Below are 18,262 nucleotides of genomic sequence, written 5' to 3' on the forward strand. Positions count from 1 at the left end.
GGGACCCATCCCGCGTCACCCACGTGCGTCCACGTTGTCGAGCGCGTTGGCCACCCCGTCCAGCCCCTCGAAGAACTCGTCGTCGAACACGCGCTCGGTCTCGGGCCCCACGCGCTCCGAGCGGCCAATCACGCGCAGCGCCGGGTTCATCTCCCGCGCCGCCGCCGCCGCCCGCTCCGACTTCAGCTTCTGCCATTGGGCGACAGCGCCCCCGTTAGGCCACGCCCCTTCCGGACACACCCGCTGAAGCCCCACCCCTTTTGGCCCCATCCAATCCAAGGGAAGGTCAAGACATGTTGAGCATTGATGTTGGTCAACCCAACACTGACCCAACTCAACTCGTTGACCCAACTCAACTCGTTGATCCAACTCAACTCATTGATCCAACTCAACCCAACGCTGACCCAACTCAACCCAATGTTGACCCAACTCAACCTTGACCCAACTCAACTCAATGTTGACCCAACTCGTTGACCCAACTCAACAATGACCCAACTCAACATTGACCCAACTCAACTCAATGTTGTCTCAACTTTGACCCAACCTGTTGACTGAACTCAGTGACCCAACTCAACGTTGACCCAACTCACTCAACTCATTGACCCAACTCAACTCATTGACCCAACCTGTTGACCAAACTCATTGAGCCAACTCAGCTCATTGACCCAACTCAGCTCATTGACCCAACTCAGCTCATCGAGCCAACTCAACTCAACTCATCGAGCCAACTCAACTCAACTCATCGAGCCAACTCAACTCAACTCATTGAGCCAACTCAACTCAACTCATTGAGCCAACTCAACTCAACTCATTGAGCCAACTCAACTCAACTCATTGAGCCAACTCAACTCAACTCATTGAGCCAACTCAACTCATTGACTCAACTCAGCTCATTGACCCAACTCAACTCAACTCATTGACCCAACTCAACTCAACTCATTGAGCCAACTCAACTCAACTCATTGAGCCAACTCAACTCAACTCATTGACTCAACTCAACTCATTGACCCAACTCAACTCATTGACCCAACTCAACTCATTGACCCAACTCAACTCATTGACCCAACTCAACTCAATGTTGACTCAACTTTGACCCAATCTGTTGACCAAACCCATTGACCCAGCTCAACTTGTTGACCCAACTCAAATCGTTGACCCAACTCATTGACCCAACTCAACAATGACCCAACTCAACTCATTGACCCAACTCAACTCATTGACCCAACTCAACTCATTGACCCAACTCAACTCAACTCATTGACCCAACTCAACTCATTGACCCAACTCAACAATGACCCAACTCAACAATGACCCAACTCAACAATGACCCAACTCAACTCAACTCACTGACCCAACTCAACTCGTTGACCCAACTCATTGACCCAACTCAACTCACTGACCCAACCCAACTCATTGACCCAACCCAACTCATTGACCCAACTCAACTCATTGACCCAACTCAACTCATTGACCCAACTCAACTCATTGACCCAACCCAACTCAACTCATTGACCCAACTCAACCCAACGCTGACCCAACTCAACGTTGACCCAACTCAACTCGTTGACTGAACTCAACTCAATGTTGACTCAACTTTGACCCAACCTGTTGACCAAACTCATTGACCCAACTCAACTCGTTGACCCAACTCAACCCAACTCATTGATCCAACTCAATGTTGACCCAACTCAACTCAACACTGACCCAACTCATTAACCCAACTCAACTCAACCTTGACCCAACTCAACTCAACTCATTGACCCAATTCAACTCCTCCCCTTGATCTCTGCCCCCCTGGTCTCCTCCCATTGGTCCACGCCCCCCGCAGGACCCGCCCCTCACCGTGACGTCCCAGGGCCGGAACAGGAACTGCCGGTTGAGGTTGGATTTCTCAATGGTGTCCATGTCGGTGACGGTGACGCCGCCATCGGGGCCACAGCCCAGGCCCATCATGGCGAACGTCTTGAGCAGCTCGCAGCCGATGGCGCCCGCGCCCACCTGGGGACACGGGGACATGTGGGGACACATGGGGACACGACTCGAGGTGACCCGGGCGGGGACAAGGGGACACTTGGGGACACGTGGAGACATCAAGGGACCCACAGGGACATGTAGGGACACTTGGGGACAAGGAGGTGACACTTGGAGGACCCTCAGGGACACTCAGTGCACCCATAAGGACACTTGGGGGGACCCTTGGGGACACTTGGTGGCACATGGGGACAAGGAGGTGATACTTGGGGGACCCATGGGGACACTCAGGGGACCCATAAGAACCCTTGGGGGACACTTGGGGACATCCAGGGGACCCATAAGGACACTTGGGGGACACTTGGGGACAGGGAGGCGACATTTGGGGGACCCAAAAGAACACTTGGGGTCCCCATTGGGACAGTTGGGGGACCCTTGGGGAAACTGGAGACAGGAAGGGGACACTTGGGGAGATCAAGGGGACCCTTGAGGACACTTGGGGGGATCCATAAGGATATTTGGGGGACCCTTGGGGGACTCATAAGGACACTTGGGGGCACCCATGGGGACCCCTAAAGGCCATTGGGGACCTTGGGAACCCTGAGGTGCCACTTGGGGACATTTGGGGACACTGACCACAAAGTATTTCTGCTGTCCCAGCCGCTCCTGCAGCCCCGTCCCGAACACGGCGACCTGCCCGTCATAGCGGTTCCCGCGCTGGGGACAACGGCGTCACCGGGGCACCCATGGGTGACACCGGCCACCCCACACCCGAGGGTGTCACCCACAGTGTCCCCAAGGCAATGGGGACACCGAGAACGGCACCAAAGTCAAGGGGGTCACACCCATGGGTGACACCAAAGTCAATGGGGATGTCAAGAATGACCCAAAGTCAATGGGGATCCCACCCATGGGTGACACCAAAGTCAATGGGGACGCCAAGAATGACCCAGAGTCAATGGGATCCCACCCATGGGTGACACCAAAGTCAATGGGATCCCACCCATGGGTGACACCAAAGTCAATGGGGACACCAAGAATGACCCAAAGTCAATGGGATCCCACCCATGGGTGACACCAAAGTCAACGGGGACGTCAAGAATGACCCAAAGTCAACGGGATCCCACCCATGGGTGACACCAATGATGTCCCCAACTCAATGAGATCCCACCCATGGGTGTCACCAATGGCCCCAACTCAATGGGATCCCACCCATGGGTGACACCAAAATCAATGGGGACGTCAAGAATGACCCAAAGTCAATGGGATCCCACCCATGGGTGACACCAATGTCCCCAACTCAAGGGGATCCCACCCATGGGTGACACCAAGAACGTCCCAAACTCAATGGGGACACCAAGAACGACCCAAAGTCAATGGGATCCCACCCATGGGTGACACCAAAGTCAATGGGGACACCAAGAACAACCCAAAGTCAATGGGATCCCAACCCATGGGTGACACCAAAGTCAATGGGATCCCACCCATGGGTGACACCAAAGTCAATGGGGACGTCAAGAACGACCCAAAGTCAATGGGATCCCACCCATGGGTGACACCAATGATGTCCCCAACTCAATGGGGACACCAAGAATGACCCAAAGTCAATGGGATCCCACCCATGGGTGACACCAATGTCCCCAACTCAATGGGATCCCACCCATGGGTGACACCAAAGTCAATGGGGACACCAAGAATGACCCAAAGTCAATGGGATCCCACCCATGGGTGACACCAATGTCCCCAACTCAAGGGGATCCCACCCATGGGTGACACCAAGAACGTCCCAAACTCAATGGGGACACCAAGAACGACCCAAAGTCAATGGGATCCCACCCATGGGTGACACCAAAGTCAATGGGGACACCAAGAACAACCCAAAGTCAATGGGATCCCACCCATGGGTGACACCAAAGTCAATGGGATCCCACCCATGGGTGACACCAAAGTCAATGGGGACGTCAAGAACGACCCAAAGTCAATGGGATCCCACCCATGGGTGACACCAATGATGTCCCCAACTCAACGGGATCCCACCCATGGGTGACACCAAAGTCAACGGGGACGTCAAGAACGACCCAAAGTCAATGGGATCCCATCCATGGGTGACACCAATGATGTCCCCAACTCAATGGGATCCCACCCATGGGTGACACCAAAGTCAATGGGGACGTCAAGAACGACCCAAAGTCAATGGGATCCCAACCCATGGGTGACACCAAAGTCAACGGGGACACCAAGAACGACCCAAAGTCAATGGGATCCCACCCATGGGTGACACCAATGTCCCCAACTCAATGGGATCCCACCCATGGGTGACACCAAAGTCAACGGGGACACCAAGAATGACCCAAAGTCAATGGGATCCCCACCCATGGGTGACACCAAAGTCAACGGGGACGTCAAGAATGACCCAAAGTCAATGGGATTCCACCCATGGGTGACACCAAAGTCAATGGGGACACCAAGAATGACCCAAAGTCAATGGGATCCCACCCAGGGGTGACACCAATGTCCCCAACTCAATGGGATCCCACCCATGGGTGACACCAAAGTCAACGGGGACGTCAAGAACGACCCAAAGTCAATGGGATCCCACCCATGGGTGACACCAAAGTCAATGGGGACACCAAGAATGACCCAAAGTCAATGGGATCCCCACCCATGGGTGACACCAGTGTCAATGGGGACACCAAGAATGACCCAAAGTCAATGGGATCCCACCCATGGGTGACACCAAAGTCAATGGGGACGTCAAGAATGACCCAAAGTCAATGGGATCCCACCCATGGGTGACACCGAAGTCAATGGGGACGTCAAGAATGACCCAAAGTCAATGGGATCCCACCCATGGGTGACACCAAAGTCAATGGGGACACCAAGAATGACCCAAAGTCAATGGGATCCCACCCATGGGTGACTCCAAAGCCAATTGGGACACCAAGAATGACCCAAAGTCAATGGGATCCCACCCATGGGTGACACCAAAGTCAACGGGGACACCAAGAACGACCCAAAGTCAATGGGATCCCACCCATGGGTGACACCAATGTCCCCAACTCAATGGGATCCCACCCATGGGTGACACCAAAGTCAACGGGGACACCAAGAATGACCCAAAGTCAATGGGATCCCCACCCATGGGTGACACCAAAGTCAACGGGGACGTCAAGAATGACCCAAAGTCAATGGGATTCCACCCATGGGTGACACCAAAGTCAATGGGGACACCAAGAATGACCCAAAGTCAATGGGATCCCACCCATGGGTGACTCCAAAGCCAATTGGGACACCAAGAATGACCCAAAGTCAATGGGATCCCACCCATGGGTGACACCAATGTCCCCAACTCAATGGGATCCCACCCATGGGTGACACCAAAGTCAACGGGGACGTCAAGAACGACCCAAAGTCAATGGGATCCCACCCATGGGTGACACCAAAGTCAATGGGGACACCAAGAATGACCCAAAGTCAATGGGATCCCCACCCATGGGTGACACCAGTGTCAATGGGGACACCAAGAATGACCCAAAGTCAATGGGATCCCACCCATGGGTGACACCAAAGTCAATGGGGACGTCAAGAATGACCCAAAGTCAATGGGATCCCACCCATGGGTGACACCGAAGTCAATGGGGACGTCAAGAATGACCCAAAGTCAATGGGATCCCACCCATGGGTGACTCCAAAGCCAATTGGGACACCAAGAATGACCCAAAGTCAATGGGATCCCACCCATGGGTGACACCAATGATGTCCCCAACTCAATGGGATCCCACCCATGGGTGACTCCAAAGCCAATTGGGACACCAAGAATGACCCAAAGTCAATGGGATCCCACCCATGGGTGACACCAATGTCCCCAACTCAATGGGATCCCACCCATGGGTGACAGCAAAGTCAACAGGGACGTCAAGAACGACCCAAAGTCAATGGGATCCCACCCATGGGTGACACCAAAGTCAATGGGGACACCAAGAATGACCCAAAGTCAATGGGATCCCCACCCATGGGTGACACCAAAGTCAACGGGGACGTCAAGAATGACCCAAAGTCAATGGGATCCCACCCATGGGTGACACCAATGATGTCCCCAACTCAATGGGATCCCACCCATGGGTGACAGCAAAGTCAACGGGGACGTCAAGAACGACACAAAGTCAATGGGATCCCATCCATGGGTGACACCAATGTCCCCAACTCAATGGGATCCCACCCATGGGTGACACCAAAGTCAACGGGGACGTCAAGAATGACCCAAAGTCAATGGGATCCCACCCATGGGTGACACCAAAGTCAATGGGGACACCAAGAATGACCCAAAGTCAATGGGATCCCACCCATGGGTGACACCAAAGTCAATGGGGACGTCAAGAATGACCCAAAGTCAATGGGATCCCACCCATGGGTGACTCCAAAGTCAATGGGGACATCAAGAATGACCCAAAGTCAATGGGATCCCCACCCATGGGTGACACCAAAGTCAACGGGGACGTCAAGAACGACCCAAAGTCAATGGGATCCCACCCATGGGTGACACCAAAGTCAATGGGGACATCAAGAATGACCCAAAGTCAATGGGATCCCCACCCATGGGTGACACCAAAGTCAACGGGGACGTCAAGAACGACCCAAAGTCAATGGGATCCCACCCATGGGTGACACCAAAGTCAATGGGGACGTCAAGAATGACCCAAAGTCAATGGGACCCCACCCATTGGTGACCCCAGGAAGGTCCCCAGGTGGCGGGGACCCCGCGGGCGCCCCCACCCGTGGGTGCTCACCGGGCGACACGTCTCCTCGGTCAGCAGCTGCTCCCTGTTCTCCTCGGGGAGACACTCGAGGGCGTCGAAATACAACCACTGCTGGATGGGGGTGAACTTCCCCGACACCGCCTGCGGGGACCCAGGCGTTCGGGAGGGACCCGGGCGTCCGGGGGACACAGGAGTCCGGGGGACACAGGAGTCCGGGAGGGACCCAGGAGTTCAGGAGGGACCCAAGCGTCCAGGGGACCCAGGCATTCGGGAGAGACCCAGGTGTCCAGGAGAGGAGATTCAGGAGCTGGGGGGACCCAGGAGCTCGGGAGGGACCCAGAAGTTTGGGAAGGGACCCAGGCGTCCGGGAGAGGGGACCCAGGATTTCTAGAGGGACCCAGGAGTTCAGGAGGGACCCAGGCATCCGGGAGAGAGACCCAAGAGCTTGGAAGGGACTCAGGAGCTCGGGAAGGGACTCAGGAGTTCTGGAAGGGACCCAGGCGTCCGGGAAATGGACCCAGGCATCTGGGAAAGGGGAAAGGGGAACCAGGCATCCAGGAGGGGACCCAGGCGTCCGGGAGGGGACCCAAGAGCTTGGGAGGGACCCAGGCGTCCGGGAGGGACCCAGGTGTCCGGGAGGGGACCCAAGAGCTTGGGAGGGACCCAGGCGTCCGGGAGGGACCCAGGCGTCCGGGAGGGGACCCAAGAGCTTGGGAGGGACCCAGGCGTCCGGGAGGGACCCAGGTGTCCGGGAGGGGACCCAAGCGTCCGGGAGGGACCCAGGCGTCCAGGAGGGGACCCAAGCGTCCGGGAGGGGACCCAAGAGCTTCGGATGGACCCAAGCGTCTGGAAGGGACCCAGGAGTTCAGGAGGGACCCAGGCATCCGGGAGGGGACCCAGGCGTCCGGTACCTTCATGACCTCCTGGGCGGCCACGCCCCCGATGAAGCCGTTGAGCGGGGCCAGGTCGCCCGTGGCCTGAAACGCCAGCTGGCGAACCAGCTCCTCATCCAGATCCGAGCCCGGGGACACCGCGCGCGCCAGGGACAGCACCTCGGCCGCATCGCCCTGCGGGGACATGGGGACATGGTCAGGGACAGGGGGACATGGGGACAGGGGGACATGGGGACATGGGGACATCGTCACGGACAGGGGGACATGGGGACAGGGACAGCACCTCGGCCGCATCGCCCTGCGGGGACATGGGGACATCGTCACGGACAGGGGGACATGGGGACAGGGGGACATGGGGACAGGGACACCACCTGGGCCGCATCGCCCTGCGGGGACATGGGGACATGGTGGGGGACAGGGGGACATGGGGACATGGACACCACCTCAGCCGCATCGCCCTGGATGGGGACATGGGGACATGGTCAGGGACAGGGGGACATGGGGACAGGGACATGGGGACAGGGACAGCACCTCGGCCGCATCGCCCTGGATGGGGACAGGGGACATGGGGACATTGTCAGGGACAGGGGGACATGGGACAGGGACATGGGGACAGGGACAGCACCTCGGCCGCATCGCCCTGGATGGGGACAGGGGACATGGGGACATTGTCAGGGACAGGGGGACATGGGACAGGGACACCACCTCGACCACATCGCCCTGCGGGGACATGGGGACATGGTCTGGGACAGGGGGACATGGGGACAGGGGGACAGGGACAGCACCTCGGCCGCATCGCCCTGCGGGGACATGGGGACATGGTCAGGGACAGGGGGACATGGGGACAGGGACAGCACCTCGGCCACATCGCCCTGGATGGGGACAGGGGACATGGGGACATTGTCAGGGACAGGGGGACATGGGACAGGGACACGGGGACAGGGACAGCACCTCGGCCACATCACCCTGGATGGGGACAGGGGACATGGGGACATCATCAGGGACAGGGGGACATGGGGACAGGGACAGCACCTCGGCCGCATCGCCCTGCGGGGACATGGGGACATGGGGACAGGGGGACATGGGGACAGGGACAGCACCTCGGCCGCATCGCCCTGGATGGGGACAGGGGACATGGGGACATTGTCAGGGACAGGGGGACATGGGACAGGGACATGGGGACAGGGACAGCACCTCGGCCACATCACCCTGGATGGGGACAGGGGACATGGGGACATCATCAGGGACAGGGGGACATGGGGACGGGGACAGCACCTCGGCCGCATCGCCCTGCGGGGACATGGGGACATGGTCAGGGACAGGGGACATGGGGACAGGGGGACAGGGACAGCACCTCGGCCGCATCGCCCTGCGGGGACATGGGGACATGGTCAGGGACAGGGGGACATGGGGACAGGGACAGCACCTCGGCCGCATCGCCCTGCGGGGACATGGGGACATGGTCAGGGACAGGGGGACATGGGGACAGGGACAGCACCTCGGCCACATCGCCCTGCGGGGACATGGGGACATGGTCAGGGACAGGGGGACATGGGGACATGGGGACATGGGGACAGGGACAGCACCTCGGCCGCATCGCCCTGCGGGGACATGGGGACATGGTCAGGGACAGGGGACATGGGGACAGGGGGACAGGGACAGCACCTCGGCCGCATCGCCCTGCGGGGACATGGGGACATGGTCAGGGACAGGGGGACATGGGGACAGGGACAGCACCTCGGCCACATCGCCCTGCGGGGACATGGGGACATGGTCAGGGACAGGGGGACATGGGGACAGGGACAGCACCTCGGCCGCATCGCCCTGCGGGGACATGGGGACATGGGGACATTGTCAGGGACAGGGGGACATGGGACAGGGACATGGGGACAGGGACAGCACCTCGGCCACATCACCCTGGATGGGGACAGGGGACATGGGGACATCATCAGGGACAGGGGGACATGGGGACGGGGACACCACCTCGGCCACATCGCCCTGCGGGGACATGGGCACATGGTCTGGGACAGGGGGACATGGGGACAGGGGGACAGGGACAGCACCTCGGCCGCATCGCCCTGGATGGGGACATGGGGACATGGGGACATTGTCAGGGACAGGGGGACATGGGGACAGGGGGACAGGGACAGCACCTCGGCCGCATCGCCCTGGATGGGGACATGGGGACATGGTGGGGGACAGGGGGACATGGGGACATGGGGACAGGGACACCACCTCAGCCGCATTGCCCTGGATGGGGACATGGGGACACGGTCAGTGCTGTGGGGACAGTGACACCATCTTGGCCACGTCACCCTCAATGGGGACATGGGGACAGGGACACCACCTCGGCCGCATCGCCCTGGGGGGGACACGGGGACATGGGGACATGGTCAGGGACATGGGGACACGGGGACAGGGACACCAGCTCAGCCACGCCACCCTGCGGGGGACATGGGGACAATGAGGACATTGGTGAGACAGGGACCCACATGGGGACAGGACATTGGGGACATCAGGGACGTGACCTCGGTTGCATCACACTGGGGACAATGGGGACAACAGAGACAATGGGGACAATGGGGATAATGGAGGGACAGGGGGACAATTGGGATAATGGTGACAACAGAGACAATGGGGATAATGGGGGATAATGGGGACAATGGGGATAACCGGCTGAACCAGTCCCAGTGCATCATGGGAGGCCCCAATTTCCCCCTTTTCCCCCCATTTCTGCCCCCCCAGTGTCCCCAACCCCCACAATGTCCCCACCCCCATAGAGTCCCCATTGTCCCCAGAGCCCTCCCACTCCAAACCAGTATCCCCAGTATCTCACCCCATCCTAGGGGGATCTCCCATATATTGGCTCAACCAGTCCCGGTGCATCATGGGAGGCCCCATTTTCCCCCTTTTCCCCCCATTTCTGCCCCCCAGTGTCCCCAACCCCACAATGTCCCCACCCCCATAGAGTCCCCGTTGTCCCCAGTGCCCTCCCAGTCCAAACCAGTATCCCCAGTACCTCACCCTGTGTTATGGGTGGGTGAACATGTTCCCCTAAATGGGCTCAACCAGCCCCGGTGCATCATGGGAGGCCCCAATTTCCCCCTTTTCCCCCCATTTCTGCCCCCCCAGTGTCCCCAACCCCCGCAATGCCCGCCCCCCCGGGGTGTCCCCAGTGCCCCCAGTGCCCTCCCAGTCCAAACCAGTATCCCCAGTATCTCACCCCATCCTAGGGGGGTCTCCCATATTTCCCATATGCTGGCTCAACCAGCCCCGGTGCATCATGGGAGGCCCCAATTTCCCCCTTTTCCCCCCATTTCTGCCCCCCCAGTGTCCCCAACCCCCACAATGCCCGCCCCCCCGGGGTGTCCCCATTGTCCCCAGTGCCCTCCCAGTCCAAACCAGTATCCCCAGTACCTCACCCCATCCTAGGGGGGTCTCCCATATTTCCCATATGCTGGCTCAACCAGCCCCGGTGCATCATGGGAGGCCCCAATTTCCCCCTTTTCCCCCCATTTCTGCCCCCCCAGTGTCCCCAACCCCCACAATGCCCGCCCCCCCGGGGTGTCCCCAGTGCCCCCAGTGCCCTCCCAGTCCAAACCAGTGTCCCCAGTCTCACCGCGTGCTGGGGGCGGGGCGCGCGGCCGTGTCTCTGGGTGAAGTGGTGCAGGCCCTGCCAGCCCCGGTGCATCATGGGCGCCCGCTCCAGTTTCCCGTAGTCGGTCACCAGCAGCTCCGGCTCCGCCAGCGACTCCCGCAGCCGCTTCTGCACCAGTACGGACCAGTATGGACCAGTATGAGCCGGTACGGACCGGTATAAACCAGTACAGACCGGTATGGACCACTATGGACCAGTATAAACCAGTACGGACCGGTATGGACCACTATGGACCACTACAGACTGGTACGAGCCTCCCCTTCGCACCCAGTGACCCCCAGTTCCCTCATGAACCCCACCCAGTATAAACCAGTATGGACAGGTACAGACCAGTATAAACCAGTATGGGTCAGTATGGACCGGTACGGACCAGTATAAACCAGTACAGACCGGTATGGACCACTATGGACCAGTACAGACTGGTACGAGCCTCCCCTCCCCACCAGTGACCCCCAGATCCCTCATGAACCCCACCCAGTACAAACCAGTATGGACCCGTACGGACCAGTATAAACCAGTACAGACCGGTATGGACCAGTACAGACTGGTACGAGCCTCCCCTTCCCACCCAGTGACCCCCAGTTCCCTCATGAACCCCACCCAGTATAAACCAGTACGGACCAGTATAAACCGGTATGGACCATCATAGACCAGTATAAACCAGTACATACTGGTACGAGCCTCCCCTTCCCACTCAGTGACCCCCAGTTCCCCCATGAACCCCGTCCAGTATAAACCAGTATGGACCAGCATACACCAGCATGGACTGGTATGGACCAGTACAAACCAGTACAGACCAGTATGGACCAGTGTCCCCTCAGACCCACACATTTCCCTCCCAGTCCATCCCAGTTCAAAGCAGTCTCATCCCAGTCCATCCCAGTATGGTCTCCAGTCCCTCCCAGTCCATCCCAGTTCAAAGCAGCCTCATCCCAGTCCATGCCAGTATGGTCTCCAGTTCCTCCCAGTTCAAAGCAGCCTCATCCCAGTCCATCCCAGTATGGTCTCCAGTCCCTCCCAGTCCCTTCCAGTTCAAAGCAGCCTCATCCCAGTCCATCCCAGTATGGTCTCCAGTTCCTCCCAGTCCATCCCAGTTCAAAGCAGCCTCATCCCAGTCCATCCCAGTATGGTCTCCAGTTCCTCCCAGTCCATCCCAGTTCAAAGCAGCCTCATCCCAGTCCATCCCAGTATGGTCTCCAGTCCCTCCCAGTCCCTTCCAGTTCAAAGCAGCCTCATCCCAGTCCATCCCAGTATGGTCTCCAGTTCCTCCCAGTCCATCCCAGTTCAAAGCAGCCTCATCCCAGTCCATCCCAGTATGGTCTCCAGTTCCTCCCAGTCCATCCCAGTTCAAAGCAGCCTCATCCCAGTCCATCCCAGTATGGTCTCCAGTCCCTCCCAGTCCCTTCCAGTTCAAAGCAGCCTCATCCCAGTCCATCCCAGTATGGTCTCCAGTCCCTCCCAGTTCAAAGCAGCCTCATCCCAGTCCATCCCAGTATGGTCTCCAGTCCCTCCCAGTCCATCCCAGTTCAAAGCAGCCTCATCCCAGTCCATCCCAGTATGGTCTCCAGTCCCTCCCAGTTCAAAGCAGCCTCATCCCAGTCCATCCCAGTATGGTCTCCAGTCCCTCCCAGTCCATCCCAGTTCAAAGCAGTCTCATCCCAGTCCATCCCAGTATGGTCTCCAGTCCCTCCCAGTTCAAAGCAGCCTCATCCCAGTCCATCCCAGTATGGTCTCCAGTCCCTCCCAGTTCAAAGCAGCCTCATCCCAGTCCATCCCAGTATGGTCTCCAGTCCCTTCCAGTTCAAAGCAGCCTCATCCCAGTCCATCCCAGTATGGTCTCCAGTCCCTTCCAGTTCAAAGCAGCCTCATCCCAGTCCATCCCAGTATGGTCTCCAGTCCCTCCCAGTTCAAAGCAGCCTCATCCCAGTCCATCCCAGTATGGTCTCCAGTCCCTTCCAGTTCAAAGCAGCCTCATCCCAGTCCATCCCAGTATGGTCTCCAGTCCCTTCCAGTTCAAAGCAGTCTCATCCCAGTCCATCCCAGTATGGTCTCCAGTCCATCCCAGTCCCTCCCAGTTCAAAGCAGCCTCATCCCAGTCCATCCCAGTATGGTCTCCAGTCCCTCCCAGTCCCTCCCAGTTCAAAGCAGCCTCATCCCAGTCCATCCCAGTATGGTCTCCAGTCCCTCCCAGTCCCTCCCAGTTCAAAGCAGCCTCATCCCAGTCCATCCCAGTATGGTCTCCAGTCCCTCCCAGTCCACACCAGTGCCTCCCAGTTCAAACCAGTGCTCCCAGTACTCACGAAGCGGATCCGCTTGGGCATCTTGACCTGGGTGACGATGCCCCCGCGCTCGTAGTCGCTGAACCCGCTGGTGTCACCGACACTGAACGTGTAGGGGCCTGGGGACGGGACCCAGGCGTTCGGGGGGACCCAGGAGTTCGGGGGGACCCAGGAGTTCGGGGGGGACCCAGGAGTTCGGGAGGGACCCAGGAGTTCGGGGGGGACCCAGGAGTTCGGGGGGGACCCAGGAGTTCTAGAGGGACCAAGGCATCCGGGGGACCCAGGAGTTCGGGGGGGCCCAGGCGTCTGGGGGACCCAGGAGTTCGGGAGGGACCCAGGCGTCCGGGGGACCCAGGCGTTCGGGGGGGACCCAGGCGTTCGGGAGGGACTCAGGAGGTCAAGGGGACCTAGGAGTTCGGGGGGGGACCCAGGCATCCGGGAGAACCCCAAAAAGGGACCCAGGCGTCCGGGAAAGGCCCCAAAAAGGGACCCAGGCATCCGGGAGACCCCCAAAAAGGGACCCAGGCGTCCGGGAGACCCCCAAAAATGGACCCAGGCGTCCAGTAAAGGCCCCAAAAAAGGGACCCAGGCATCCGGGAGACCCCCAAAAAGGGACCCAGGCGTCCGGGAAAGGGCCTGAAAATGGACCCAGGCGTCCGGGAAAGGCCCCAAAAAGGGACCCAGGCGTCCGGGAGACCTCCAAAGGGACCCACGCGTGGGGGCGGGAGCCAACGGGGTCCCGGGCGGGCTCACCGAGCACGCGGATCTCGAGGGGGCCGCACTGGTTCAGCTCCTCCATCCCCTCCACCTCGGTGAACGTCACGAAGTCCCCGGTCTCGAAGCCGTGACGGGCGTCGTCCAGACACGTCACCTCCCCCGGGCAGCCCTGCGGACCCAGGCGGCCGGGAGGGACCCAGGCGTCCGGGAGTGGGGACCCAGGCGTTCGGGAGTGGGGACCCAGGCGTCCGGGAGAGGGACCCAGGCGTTCGGGAGTGGGGACCCAGGCGGCCGGGAGTGGGGACCCAGGCGTTCGGGAGTGGGGACCCAGGCGTTCGGGAGTGGGGACCCAGGCGTTCGGGAGTGGGGACCCAGGCGGCCGGGAGGGACCCAGGCGTTCGGGAGTGGGGACCCAGGCGGCCGGGAGGGACCCAGGCGTCCGGGAGTGGGGACCCAGGCGGCCGGGAGGGACCCAGGCGTTCGGGAGTGGGGACCCAGGCGGCCGGGAGGGACCCAGGCGGCTGGGGAAGCCCCCACAATAGCCCATAGAGGGGACCCAGGCGTCTGGGAACCCCAAACAGGGACCCAGGCATCCGGGGAAGGGACCCAGGCGTCCGGGAGAGGGGAACCAGGCGTCCGGGAGGGACCCAGGCGTTCGGGAGTGGGGACCCAGGCGGCCGGGAGGGACCCAGGCGTCCGGGAGTGGGGACCCAGGCGGCCGGGAGGGACCCAGGCGTCCGGGAGTGGGGACCCAGGCGGCCGGGAGGGACCCAGGCGTTCGGGAGTGGGGACCCAGGCGTTCGGGAGTGGGGACCCAGGCGTTCGGGAGGGACCCAGGCGGCCGGGGAAGCCCCCACAATAGCCCATAGAGGGGACCCAGGCGTCCACGAATCCCAAACAGGGACCCAGGCATCCGGGGAAGGGACCCAGGTGTCCGGGAGAGGGGACCCAGGCGTCCGGGAGAGGGGACCCAGGTGTCTGGGAGGGGGGACCCAGGCGTCCGGGAGTGGGGACCCAGGCGGCCGGGAGGGACCCAGGCGTTCGGGAGTGGGGACCCAGGTGTCTGGGAGGGGGGACCCAGGTGTCCAGGAGAGGGACCCAGGCATCTGGGGAAGACCCCAAAACAGCCCATATAGGGGACCCAGGCGTCCAGGAGGGACCCAGGCGTCCGGGAACCCCAAACAGGGACCCAGGCATTCAGGGAAGGGACCCAGGCGTCCGGGAGGGACCCAGGCGTCCGGGGAAGCCCCCACAATAGCCCATATAGGGGACCCAGGCATCCGGGAGGGGGGACCCAGGTGTCCGGGAGGGACCCCAAAATATCCTATATAGGGGACCCAGGCGTCCGGGGGGGACTCCTCCCCCAACCCCGGGGACCCAGGCGTCCAGGAAAGACCCCAAAATGGTTCATATAATGGACCCAGGCGTCCGGGAGGGACCCAGGCGTCCGGGGAAGCCCCCACAATAGCCCATATAGGGGACCCAGGCGTCCGGGAGGGACCCAGGCATCCGGGGAAGCCCCCACAATAGCTCATAGAGGGGACCCAGGCGTCCGGGAGAGGGGACCCAGGTGTCCAGGAACCCCAAACAGGGACCCAGGCATCCGGGAGAAGGGACCCAAACCATCCTATATAGGGGACCCAGGCATCCGGGAGGGACCCAGGCATCCGGGAGAAGGGACCCAAACTATCCTATATAGGGGACCCAGGCATCCGGGAGGGACCCAGGCATCCGGGAGAAGGGACCCAAACCATCCTATATAGGGGACCCAGGCATCCGGGAGGGACCCAGGCATCCGGGAGTGGGGATCCGGGTGTCAGGGGAAGCCCCCAAAATAGCCCATAGAGGGGACCCAGGCATCCGGGAGTGGGGACCCAGGCGTCCGGGAGGGACCCAGGCGTTCGGGAGTGGGGACCCAGGCGTCCGGGAGTGGGGACCCAGGCGTCCGGGAGAGGGGACCCAGGCGTCCGGGAGGGACCCAGGCGTTCGGGAGTGGGGACCCAGGCGTTCGGGAGTGGGGACCCAGGCGTCCGGGAGTGGGGACCCAGGCGTCCGGGAGGGACCCAGGCGTTCGGGAGTGGGGACCCAGGCGTCCGGGAGGGACCCAGGCGTTCGGGAGTGGGGACCCAGGCGTCCGGGAGGGACCCAGGCGGCCGTGGAAGCCCCCACAATAGCCCATAGAGGGGACCCAGGCGTCCGGGAACCCCAAACAGGGACCCAGGCATCCGGGGAAGGGACCCAGGTGTCCGGGAGAGGGGACCCAGGCGTCCGGGAGGGACCCAGGCGGCCGGGAGTGGGGACCCAGGCGGCCGGGAGGGACCCAGGCGTTCGGGAGTGGGGACCCAGGCGTTCGGGAGTGGGGACCCAGGCGTCCGGGAGGGACCCAGGCGTCCGGGAGGGGGGACCCAGGCGTTCGGGAGTGGGGACCCAGGCGTCCGGGAGGGACCCAGGCGTTCGGGAGTGGGGACCCAGGCGTTCGGGAGTGGGGACCCAGGCGTTCGGGAGTGGGGACCCAGGCGGCCGGGAGGGACCCAGGCGTTCGGGAGTGGGGACCCAGGCGTCCGGGAGGGACCCAGGCGTTCGGGAGTAGGGACCCAGGCGTCCGGGAGTAGGGACCCAGGCGTTCGGGAGTGGGGACCCAGGCGTTCGGGAGTGGGGACCCAGGCGGCCGGGAGGGACCCAGGCGTTCGGGAGTGGGGACCCAGGCGTTCGAGAGTGGGGACCCAGGCGGCCGGGAGAGGGGACCCAGGCGTTCGGGAGTGGGGACCCAGGCGTTCGGGAGGGGGGACCCAGGTGTCTGGGAGGGGGGACCCAGGCGTTCGGGAGTGGGGACCCAGGCGTTCGGGAGTGGGGACCCAGGTGTCCGGGAGAGGGACCCAGGCGTTCGAGAGTGGGGACCCAGGCGTTCGGGAGTGGGGACCCAGGCGGCCGGGAGGGACCCAGGCGTCCGGGAGGGACCCAGGCGTTCGAGAGTGGGGACCCACGCGTTCGGGAGTGGGGACCCAGGTGTCCGGGAGAGGGGACCCAGGCGTTCGGGAGTGGGGACCCAGGCGGCCGGGAGGGACCCAGGCGTTCGGGAGTGGGGACCCAGGCGTCCGGGAGGGACCCAGGCGGCCGGGGAAGCCCCCACAATAGCCCATATAGGGGACCCAGGCGTCCGGGAACCCCAAACAGGGACCCAGGCATCCGGGGAAGGGACCCAGGTGTCCGGGAGAGGGGACCCAGGCGTCCGGGAGGGACCCAGGCGGCCGGGAGTGGGGACCCAGGCGGCCGGGAGGGACCCAGGCGTTCGGGAGTGGGGACCCAGGCGTTCGGGAGTGGGGACCCAGGCGTCCGGGAGGGACCCAGGCGTCCGGGAGGGGGGACCCAGGCGTTCGGGAGTGGGGACCCAGGCGTCCGGCAGGGACCCAGGCGTTCGGGAGTGGGGACCCAGGCGTTCGGGAGTGGGGACCCAGGCGTTCGGGAGTGGGGACCCAGGCGTTCGGGAGTGGGGACCCAGGCGTCCGGGAGGGACCCAGGCGTTCGGGAGTAGGGACCCAGGCGTCCGGGAGTAGGGACCCAGGCGTTCGGGAGTGGGGACCCAGGCGTTCGGGAGTGGGGACCCAGGCGGCCGGGAGGGACCCAGGCGTTCGGGAGTGGGGACCCAGGCGTTCGGGAGTGGGGACCCAGGCGTCCGGGAGAGGGACCCAGGCGTTCGAGAGTGGGGACCCAGGCGTTCGGGAGTGGGGACCCAGGCGGCCGGGAGGGACCCAGGCGTCCGGGAGGGACCCAGGCGTTCGAGAGTGGGGACCCAGGCGGCCGGGAGAGGGGACCCAGGCGTTCGGGAGTGGGGACCCAGGCGTTCGGGAGGGGGGACCCAGGTGTCTGGGAGGGGGGACCCAGGTGTCCGGGAGAGGGACCCAGGCGTTCGGGAGTGGGGACCCAGGCGTCCGGGAGGGACCCAGGCATCCGGGGAAACCCCCACAATAGCTCATAGAGGGGACCCAG

At 61.9% G+C, this 18,262-nt stretch overlaps 1 protein-coding gene across 1 annotated transcript in view; it reads right to left on the reverse strand.

Moving 5' to 3' along the window:
* Positions 1-18,262, reverse strand: part of UBA1 (ubiquitin like modifier activating enzyme 1) — a 60,015-nt gene that overhangs the window by 21,009 nt on the left and 20,744 nt on the right. Inside the window, exons 8-15 of the mRNA XM_071801310.1 lie at positions 14,312-14,444; positions 13,580-13,677; positions 11,241-11,387; positions 7,640-7,795; positions 6,759-6,869; positions 2,608-2,688; positions 1,843-1,998; positions 24-189 (exon numbers count right to left, since the gene is read on the reverse strand). Of these exons, the coding sequence (XP_071657411.1) occupies positions 24-189; positions 1,843-1,998; positions 2,608-2,688; positions 6,759-6,869; positions 7,640-7,795; positions 11,241-11,387; positions 13,580-13,677; positions 14,312-14,444 (1,048 nt within the window). The remainder of the gene's footprint in view (positions 1-23; positions 190-1,842; positions 1,999-2,607; positions 2,689-6,758; positions 6,870-7,639; positions 7,796-11,240; positions 11,388-13,579; positions 13,678-14,311; positions 14,445-18,262) is intronic.

The sequence above is a fragment of the Patagioenas fasciata genome, chromosome 36, assembly GCF_037038585.1.
Source record: "Patagioenas fasciata isolate bPatFas1 chromosome 36, bPatFas1.hap1, whole genome shotgun sequence".
Classification (NCBI taxonomy): Eukaryota; Metazoa; Chordata; class Aves; order Columbiformes; family Columbidae; genus Patagioenas; species Patagioenas fasciata.